Raw genomic sequence first — 10,788 nt, forward strand, 5'->3', positions numbered from 1 at the left:
TTGTTTATATGTAGTTTGTGTAATATTAACTATAAATTGTCCTCATTTGTTTTGCACCTAAACACCTTTTAGAGGAAATCACGATCTTTTACTTTCATTCATTAGACTGAGCTGATCTCATAAACTGAGTGGAGTGGGAAGTTGTCTCTGCACATCTACCTGATTTATTGCAACACTTCACTTCTTTGTTACTTCTCTGTTTCTTTGTATTTGTGGTAGCTGTTTGTCACATGTGTGTACTTAGATTTGGAGAAGATAGGAATGTGGTTGCTAAGGTGTTGCTATGTGCACTGATGTCACACAGGTGAAGGGTGTGTTGTACCAAACAGGATGACACACGGATGTGTGGGTTAGTTTGATCTGTGGCTCTGTGGTACAGAGGCCACTTTATACACAGACTTTAAACTTGTTACATTTTATTGTTTGATTTCTTAACTATTTTTTTTAAACTTTTTTTTTATCAAGTGGAAAAAATCTTCAGTGTGTCCCTTTTTACATACTGAAAATGATACTGAACTCGGACTTTTTGTTTTTTTATCTTTCAGTGGATAATTTCAATTTTTCCATCCTGATGATCAGAAGAGTGTTTGAGGGTTTCAGAGATCCTTCAGAACAACAGTAAGTGTTTAAAACGACGTCTTTCAGTCTTTTAGATAATCTGACAGGTTGACTGAAGTCTGTGAGCTTCAGTGGATTAACAGATTATTAATATTGATCCAGCTGAACGAGGATTAAAACTTCACTTTACTGGTTACTGGTTACAGATGACTGTCATGTGAGTTAGTGTGAAGTATTTGATTTACTGGTTTTTATTTTCTTTTTTTATTTTAATTTTCTGGTTTCATCTGTGAAAACACATTATTAAAATTATTATTATTATCATTTAATCTGAAGATCCAAACGATGTCAGACTTTATCTGACACAATATAAAGAAGAAAAAAGAGGAAGTGTACTCAGTTACTCCACTGTACTCTGATTACAGTCATGTGATTTACAGGAAGTGCTGAATCAGCTGCAGGTGGTGGACAAAGTTCTCCAGATCAGCTGTGGTTTTATGGAGGCTCCAGCTAAATGCTGCCTCCTCCATAGTACAATATAGATTTTATACAGTGACGTCATTTTGAAGTCCTTTGGCTGATGATGGTCTTTAGTATGTAGCTGATGATTGATGATGAGAGAGGTTATGTTTGTGTTGTTCTGTGGAGATCATTCAAGAACTGAACCTGTTAAACACTCAGACCTGCTTTAGATTTCACCGCTTTAGTTATGACGCACTTATTCATGGTCGTCCTACAGCGCAGCGTAACAGACGTCACTCTAATGCGACTTCCTTAAGATATCGAAAGTGTGGGGTTTGCACGAGTGGCTGAAAAACGAATGTTTCAGCTTTATTTAAACCTCAAAGTTAAACTCATGTAGTCAGTTTTACAACTCTAGTTTTGTTATTCACTGAAGATACCAACAGACTCAGACTTTTAGAACAAACTAAGAGTCAGATCAGCAGAAACAAAAACACGGAAATGTTTCCTGTAACTGCGTCGCTCTGTTCGACTTTGCTGATTGTCGGTGTCTTCGTGTTTGTCTCTGCAGGTGAGGTTTATAAACCAAACGGTGTTTCCCTCTGAGATAAAGAGGAATAAACATCAGTCTGGTTTACAAATTACTTCCCAAACAATTAGTTTCATATTTAATCAGTTTGTCTGCTTGTGTGAAGACATCACGAGGTTTGGTGGTGTCTGTGTGTAGTTTCCAGCACAGAGATAAAGAAGTGTAATGTGTGTGTCTGTGTGATGTGTTGTAGTTTCAGGAGTCAGTATGCAGCTACAAAGCTTTTAGTTCAGTGTATACAAACAGCTGTAGCTACATAAAGGCAGCATGCAGAGACTCACAGTGTCTTATAATGAGAGGCTGCTTTCTCTCACACATTATGTTCACTTATTATCAGCTCATGTTTCACTGTATAAGTGTTTATATAACACAGCTACTGTCATCCACAGTAATCTCCTCATTTATTGCATCCCTTCAACCCTCTGAGTTTCCGACTTAAAATTAAACTGACCCTGTATTGTCAAAATATGAGATTTGGGAGCTTCAGCAAAAAAAAAGCACAACTCAAATTCTAGGCAGTGAAAAATAAAATAACAGAACAATTAATTGTATGACGAAATCTTGTTAATATAGATGGGTTAGTGTAATTTTAATTTTCCCATCCTGATGATCAGAAGAGAGTTTGAGGGTTTCAGAGATCCTTCAGAACAACAGTAAGTGTTTAAAATGACATCTTTCAGTCTTTTAGATAATCTGACAGGTTGATGAAGTCTGTGAGCTTCAGTGGATTAACAGACTGTTCATGTTAATCCATCTTCACTTTACTGGTTACAGGTGAATGTCATGTGGAGTTAGTGTGAAGTATTTGATTTACTGTTGGCTGGTTTCATCTGTGGAAACACATCATATGAAATGAATTCAATGTGTTTTATCATCTGAAGAACCAAAAGATGTCAGACTATATCTGACACAATATAAAATAGAAAAAGAGGAAGTGTACTCTGATGCTGCAGGTGGTGTAAATATTTTATTTATTCTGTAAATAAAATAATAGAACAATTAATTGTATGACGAAATCTTGTTAATATAGAGTGATGAAGGTTGTAACTGACTTTTGTGTCAGTAGGTACTGTGTGATATTAACAGCATTTACTGTCATAATGATCATGTGTGTACTTTAGCATCAACAAAAGATTTTTTTATTCTTTTTTTTATGTATATTGTGCATGGATGTTCTATAATTTAATATGTGCATACACTCCTCACTCCATCTGGCTGCTGAAGAAGTGAGCAGTTGCACTTTGACCTTTAACCTCTCTGCTCTGTGTCGTTTCCTCTTTCAGACCAAAAAATCATCACAGCTGAATCTGGACAGAACGTCACTCTGCCATGTCGAGCTCCAAATAACAACATCATCTTAGGTGTAGAGTGGAACAGAGCTGACCTGCAAGATGAATATGTGCTTTTTTACAGAGATGAACAATTTGATCCAGTTAACCAGCATCCATCTTTTAAGAACCGGGTGGATCTGCAGGACAGACAGATGAAGGATGGAGACGTGTCCTTGATTCTGAACAATGTGACAACTAATGACGCTGGAAGATACGAGTGTCGTGTCAAGACAGAAAAAAAACGTAGAGAGAATCAATCAAATGTAATCAAAGAACCAATCTCTATGCCACCTCTGCAGATCTGCCCCTGAGTTTTAAATGGTTGTACAAAGAAATGTCAGAATCATTGTTTACATTGTAAGGCACATTACACAATGTTACACTTGCAATATGTGTAAAGAAATGGCTTTGATTTTACCTTTGATTTCCACACCACCCTAAGAACATTTCATTACATCCAGCCCTGTATACAGCTACAAAGCTTTAGTTCAGTGTATACAAACAGCTGTAGCTCCATAAAGGCAGCATGCAGAGACTCACAGTGTCTTATGATGAGAGGCTGCTTTCTCTCACGCATTATGTTCACTTATTATCAGCACGTTTCACACTATAAATGTTTATATAACACAGGTCCTGCTCTTATTTATTGAAAATGATACTACAGCAGTGAGTGTGTTTGTGGTCCTCTCATTGGCTGCTGTCGAAGTGAACAGTTGTACTCTGACCTTTAACCTCTCTGCTCTGTGTTGTTTTCACTTTCAGACCAGAAAATCATCACAGCTGAGCCTGGACAGAATGTCATGCTACCATGTCGAGCTCCAAACAACATCAGCAGCATCACCGGTGTAGAGTGGAGCAGAGCTGACCTGGGAGACGAATATGTTCTTTTGTACCGGGATGAGTTATTTGACCCAGATCAGCAGCATCCATCTTTTAAGAACCGGGTGGATCTGCAGGACAGACAGATGAAGGAAGGAGACGTGTCTTTGATTCTGAAGGATGTGATGATTAATGACACTGGAACATATCAGTGTCGTGTCTTCATGAGAGGAACAAACATAAGGAAAAGAGCAAATCAGGATGGTGACCCCATCAGCATCATCACACTGAGAGTCATTCCTCCAGGTGAGTGAGTAGAGTTGAGTGTGTGTGTGATCAGAGGTGAAGCTGCTTCCTGGTTGTTGATGTTTGTTTCTAAAGATGTTGTTGATGAGACTTTGTAGAAAGCAGCTGGTCTGAGTGATGTGATCAGAGTGCAGTAGATAATGTCTGACAGCAGTTTGAAGAGGAAATGGATTCTGTTCTGTTCTTCACTCATCACCTACCTGACAGCTGACACCTCACACCTGTTTCTCACCTGCAGGTCAGACAGGAGGAGACACAGAGGATGGAGGGAAGGAGGATGGAGGAGAGAAGAGTGGATCTGTTGGACTAATAGCTGGTCTGGTAGTTCCCGCTGTGCTTCTTGTTGCTGCTGTTTCTGGATTTTTGATCTACAGAAAACATAATCAGCAGACTCAGGGTCCATACTAGCCGCCTGAGTAATTGCAGCATATTTGAAATGTCTTTAGTTTTTATGATGATGTTTGGTAAGAGAAGCATCACTATGGTAAAATGGAGTTAAACTGCCCAATATCCAATTTGTTTTTTAAAAAATAGCAGGTTGAGAAGCAGGACCTGCTGATCTGTCAGCCTGAGACTGGCAGGGATTTATAAAAACAGACATATTCTTTAATATCACTTAGACTGAACTGTAAGTGATGACTTTGTTTGTTTTGCTTTTTTATTCAGTAGGTCAATAGCATAAGATGATATATATTATATGTTGAAAGTGTTAAAGCCTACACTCTTTTACTAAGTGTGTGAATATATTTGGCCTTCGGTATTTTGTAAATAATAATACTTTGCAGCAATAGTAGTAGAAAAGTACTGCACAGCATCTCCACCACTGTTTTTATATTTTGCTTGGAAATTTGGAATTAGTTGTAGACTTTTATTAAAACGTGCAAACGTGTGAATATACAGGGTTTATGCAAAAAACGTTCTAACAAGCTGAGAGCCTATTTGGTGTTATCAAAGCAATTTCTTGACTAATACTTTTCAACTGCATGTTTTCATATCCTGGTATGATTTTACTGCACTGGCAATGTTTTGGGGATCATTGTCATGCTGAAAAATGTATCTGCTGCCCATCAGACTCTTTCTAGATGGTATTACACGGGGATCAAAATCTATTGATACTTTTCTGTGTTCTGTGTTCATAATTACATCACCTCTAACAAGTTCTCCAACACCACTGAAATGCAACTTCAAACCATGACAAAGCCTCGACTGCAGCCCTTAACGAGATGAGTTTTTAGCTGATACCTTATTTACAATCACATTGTTGTTGCATAAATAATATTTTATGCACTGACAAAGTGTCATTATTGATAATTATTATATATTTAATTAAAGAAATCAATTAAATCTGCAATTTTGTGACTGGCTGCTGGTAACAAAGTGCCTAAGTTGTCTGTTATCCATAGGCACAGAACTGGTTCATCCCTTGAGTAAGGATTGTTTTTTTTTATATTATTTTTTTATGGTTGAATAATTCATCAGTCAATGTTAAGTGTCCTAAAGAACACAAACAAGATTCCCTGTGTAAACTGGACTGGACTGAAAGTTATTGGAAACCTTTCATAACAAACAAACCAATGCAGAGATCCACAGTCACAGATAATTACAGACACTCAACCAAGTACAGAAACACTGTGTCATAGTCTGGTTATTAATAATCTGCCTAATAATGTTCAGGATCCGTTTAGCAGCTATTACTGAGTAAGCTTTGTGGGAGATTTTATGAAACCAAAGAAAAATCTTCTCCAAGCAGCTACAGAGCTACAGATCTCTCTGATCTGTGAAGCTTTGACTTTTCCTTCCATTTACGAGACTTTGAAGTCTGTAACTTCTGTTTAAATATTGCTTGTTCATATATTGCTGTTTATTTATTTTTATTTCTGTTTATTTTTAATAAAACGTTGCAAACATTGGTACTAGTTTTAATGTTTATTGATTGTTTATGCTGCTGTGAAATATGTTCTGACCTGTTGAACTCATGTTGGCACATTTTATGAGGCGAAATTAGTCGAGGAACACACACACACACACACACACACACATGCGCCCGTTCAGCTATCTTAGTGAGGACCTTCATTGACATAATGGTTTCCCTAGTCTTTTACCCTAACCATTCAAAACGAATGCCTAACCCTAATCATTAGGAATTTTTTTATTATATTTTTATATACACACACCGCTCTTCCCGTTAACTCATAAGCTGAATATCTACACAGTAACTTAATACAAGGACCAGTCAATTAGAAGGCACGTCTACAGTATATACCAAAGAGGACCGTTGAGGGAAGGAGAAGAGGAGCAGAAAAAAGTTGATCGGGAGCTTTAAAGGAGAGTATGGATGATGATGACCCAGCGCAATCTTTAACACAAGAGAACTAAATCAAACCCTCTTTATACCTAACCATAACCTAATTGAAACCCTGACTAAAAAAAACTCAATTTTGAGCCTCAAAAAGGCCTTCAAATTTGAGAGGATCGCGAGTGTGTCCTCACAAGTGATTGTTGGTTCTCACAAGTATAGTAGAATGCAGATTTTGGTCTTCACAAAGATAGCTAGACGGGAACACACACGATCTGACAGGAATACGAGATGATGAAAACTGATGACAGAGTGGAAATCTGCTTAGAAGCTGTGAATAAATTGAAGTGATGGTAAATGGTAAAATGGCCTGTTTTGGTATAGTGCTTTACTAGTCCCTAAGGACCCCAAAGCGCTTTACACAACCAGTCATCCACCCATTCACACACACATTCACACACTGGTGATGGTAAGCTACATTGTAGCCACAGCTGCCCTGGGGCGCACTGACAGAGGCGAGACACACTGACACACAAGACATGTGAGTTCACACTTCAACATGGTGGAAACAAAACAAGGCAACAATTGTTTGTTGAACGGATGGTTTTTTTTACTTAGGTGTGACCTTTGATCTTATAGAGTGGTGTGAGTGTTTGCCCCCCTTTCCTGATTACCTACCATTTTTCACACTTAAATGTTTCAGATCATCAAATTAAATATTTGACAAAAATAACACAGTTACGGTGCAGAATGTCTGACGTACCTCATCACGTTAAAATTAGCATGTTTGTAGTTTATAACTTGATTTTTTAAAAGAATTTAGTCCCGACCTCTGTGTTTGAACCAATAGAAAGCTGGTGCTCAGAGGAAGAGGGCGGGCTTTACTTGGTGTCAGTGACAGAAATGAAAAAAAGCTCAAATGAGTGAGAAGGACGATGAAGGAAACATCTGTGCTGTGTCTGCTCTGTAAGTAGAATCTCTGTGTTTGTTTGAATTCTTGTACTTTGACTGTCTGCTCTCCTGATAACTGATGATGGAGGAGAAGACATGAAAAACAAATCAGGCTGAATTCAAGTTCAAAACACCACAAGGACCAACTGCAGGTCTGAACTGACTCTTTATCTTTGCTCAGGAGTCGAGGAAACACAGCAGGCAGTGAAAAGATCAAATCATTGTCCGAACGTAACTTAACCTCCTAAGACCCGAACTCTTCCACAGCATGCATTTTTAATTTCTCTTTGATATTTGGGCATATTGGGGCCCGATGAATGTAAAAACAAAGAATTACCAGATTTTTTCTTTTACCTTATTTTTGTTTTTAAGAAAAATAAGAGCCACATATAGGATATTTCTTTAAAATTTTGATAGAACAGTAGCAGTATAATGTCCTCATAAGTGGACTTCCATAAGTGGAAAAGCTGAACAGATTTCATCACAGTAGATCTCTTTGTGAGAGTTTTCATTCCATTATGTTATTTTCTTCAATGCTTTGTAGCCACACAGAGAAGAGCAGCTACCTGAAGGCTACTGCAACAATAGTCGTTGATCTTACATTTACTTCCTTACTATATATGACTCTGGATACTGTAACTCCTGTGAAAAGAAAGCCTCAAATTTAGAAGTACTTGACTCCCTCGTATAAATCTCAAATGTGCAACTTAAAAGAGATAATGTGTGCGCTGGAGAGGAAGTGGTGTCTCACTAATTTGGAAGATTGTCATTTAGCCTGCAAAAGTAGTTTGCTGCTTTATTTACAAACAAACAAACAAACAAGTCATCAATAAAGTTAAAACATCTTACTGCACATCTTGGTTATAGAAAGATTTAAAGAAAATAAGAACAACCAGAAATTTTATGACTGTAGTCAGGCTGACAAAAAGTCAGCGCTCTCTTGATTTCCATTTCTTTGATACCATTTCTTTAATGTTATCTAGTAACTTCATGGAGTTGTTCAAAAATAAATGTACTATAGCTACTTTCAACACCACTGATATCTATTTAGACAATTTTTCTTCAAGTGATATTTTTGAGTTCAGTAATTTCAGTAATTACATCCTCCAAACCATCAATGCGTCTTTTAGAGCCTATTCCTACAAGACTGCTCAAGACTACATCTGACACCAAGAAGGTCTATGAGCTGACACTGATGGCCACAGTTGGTGTTATGTTTTAATTAAAATTTAGTCTTGTGTACCCAGTTTTTTACGAGGAGAATGAAGAGTTGTTATCTTATTCCAGTAAAACAATTACTCCAGAAATCTTTGGATGTCGTGTGAAATGTTGCTAAGAAAGAATGTAACCATTAACAAAAAAAGTAATAATACAGAGGCCTCATAGAGGCAATGTTGTTGGTGCTGTTTGTGTGGAGTTGTTCGCTATGTTCACCTCAAATCAACCTGAGTGTCATTTCTCTTTAGTTCTGATCTCACTGCTCAGCTGCACAACAAACCAAGGTCAGTAACCTTCTTCTGTCACAGTTTAAACCTGAGAAATGCTCACTTATATGACCTGATTGGGTTCATGTTTCACAATGTAAAGTCTAACAGATCATCAGTTTTTCATTGTGACCCTCACAGCTCGTCTGACTGTGAGTCCCAGCAGCTCTCAGTTCTTTAAAAAAGAATGTTTCCTTCTGAGCTGTGAGGAGGACGACAGCTCTGCTGGATGGACTCTGAGGAGAAACACAAGCAAACAACACAGGAGTCAGTGTACAGATGGGTGGGGAAAACCAACTGGTTCTTCCTGCAACATCAGCTACAGCACCACATGGGACAGTGGAGTTTACTGGTGTGAGTCCAGAGAGGGTCCCATCAGTAACATGGTTAACCTGACAGTCACTGGTAAGCTGAGTGTGTGGAGTTAGTGTTGATGAAGCTGTGTGTAAATGGATGAAATGCTGTAGTTTGTCTCTGTGTTGAGGTGGATCAGTGATCCTGCAGAGTCCTGTCCTCCCTGTGATGGAGGGAGATGACGTCACTCTGCTCTGTAAAACAAAGACCACTCCCTCCAACCTCACAGCTGCTTTCTATAAAGATGGCATCTTCATTGGGAATGAGCCTACAGGTCACATGACCATCCAGCATGTTTCCAGGTCTGATGAAGGCCTCTACAAGTGTGACATCAGCGGTCATGGAGAGTCTCCATCCAGCTGGATCACTGTCACAGGTGACACACTCACCTGTCTGTGTTTCTGCAGCTTTCAACATTCACAATGTGACGACAACTTAATGACTGTGTTTGCTTTATTTTAGACAAACACACCACCACACCTCCACCTACATCCACACCTCCACCTACATCAACCTTTCCTCCTTGGTCCACCTCCATCACTCTTACTCCATCACTCTCTCCTCCTGTTCTCTCTGTGTTGTCGTCTGTTGGATCAGTCTGTGTTGTGGTTCTACTGGTGTTACTGGTTCTGCTGGTGAGACGATGTGTCCACAGGAAACCTGAAGGTGAGAGTTAGAAAACTGCATTTCAGATGTGTGGTTATGATAATCTACATATGTTACCATTTATACATTTATATACACTCCTATTTATTTTTATATATGTTTTTTCTCCATTACAATTTATCCGTAGTCACATTTCTACAAATTACACATGTAGGGGAGGCCGGGGATAATTGTAACGTGGGTCAGTTGTAACTAGAGATGGACCGATCCGATATTACGTATCGGTATCGGTCCTAAATTACTGGATCAGATATCGGAGAGAAATAAAAAATGTAATCCGATCCATTAAATATCAAAAATGACATCTGGATTTTACATGTGTGGTTTGGTTTTAGGGAATGATCTAGGCAGTTATTAAATTTGTTTTGTATTTACACTTCAAGTCTCTGCAAGTAACTTTGTTTCACATTACAAATTTAGAATTTATTTCACCGTTTATTTCGATTAAAGGTTCAAATAGAGAATTTGTATTCAGTTCTTTTGCTGTTAGATTTGGATCATTTGAAAGAGGTAAAGCTGCAGGAGAGGACATCCTAGAAGACATCATATACAGCAATGTTAAGATGTCACAACAACAACAGCAACAGATAAACAAAGCAGAGGCAATATTGTGTTTATGGGTTGTTTTTTTTGTTTAGATGAACTGATTAAACTGTGTCTTTATAAAATTAAATACTAGCATGCAAACAAAATTTAAAAAAGTAGAATTCCACTTGAAGTCAATCAATCAAAATTTATTTATATAGCACATTTTTAAAGACCGAAGTACACCAAAGTGCTTTCCAGTAAAATCATGATACAGATAAAATCACAATATAAAATATAAATTACAGATATAAATAAAATATAAAATAATTACATAATCTAAATGCAAAGCCAGATGTAAATTACCCTAATTCGCCTTGAATGCCAGGTTAAACAAATACGTTTTTAAACGTGATTTAAAAGACTGAATGGAATCTGACGTGCGAA

General features: G+C 37.8%; 1 protein-coding gene across 1 annotated transcript; it reads left to right on the forward strand.

Moving 5' to 3' along the window:
- Positions 1-1,436: 1,436 nt before the first annotated feature.
- Positions 1,437-4,565, forward strand: LOC308410938 (coxsackievirus and adenovirus receptor homolog). Its single transcript, XM_080904609.1, has 3 exons — positions 1,437-1,591; positions 3,703-4,065; positions 4,304-4,565. The coding sequence occupies exons 1-3, from the start codon at positions 1,522-1,524 to the stop codon at positions 4,471-4,473; spliced, it is 603 nt and encodes a 200-aa protein (XP_080760735.1). The 5' UTR covers positions 1,437-1,521; the 3' UTR covers positions 4,474-4,565.
- The last annotated feature ends 6,223 nt before the right edge of the window (positions 4,566-10,788 follow it).

The sequence above is a fragment of the Rhamphochromis sp. 'chilingali' genome (assembly GCF_963969265.1).
Source record: "Rhamphochromis sp. 'chilingali' genome assembly, chromosome: 1".
In the NCBI taxonomy this organism is placed as follows: Eukaryota; Metazoa; Chordata; class Actinopteri; order Cichliformes; family Cichlidae; genus Rhamphochromis; species Rhamphochromis sp. 'chilingali'.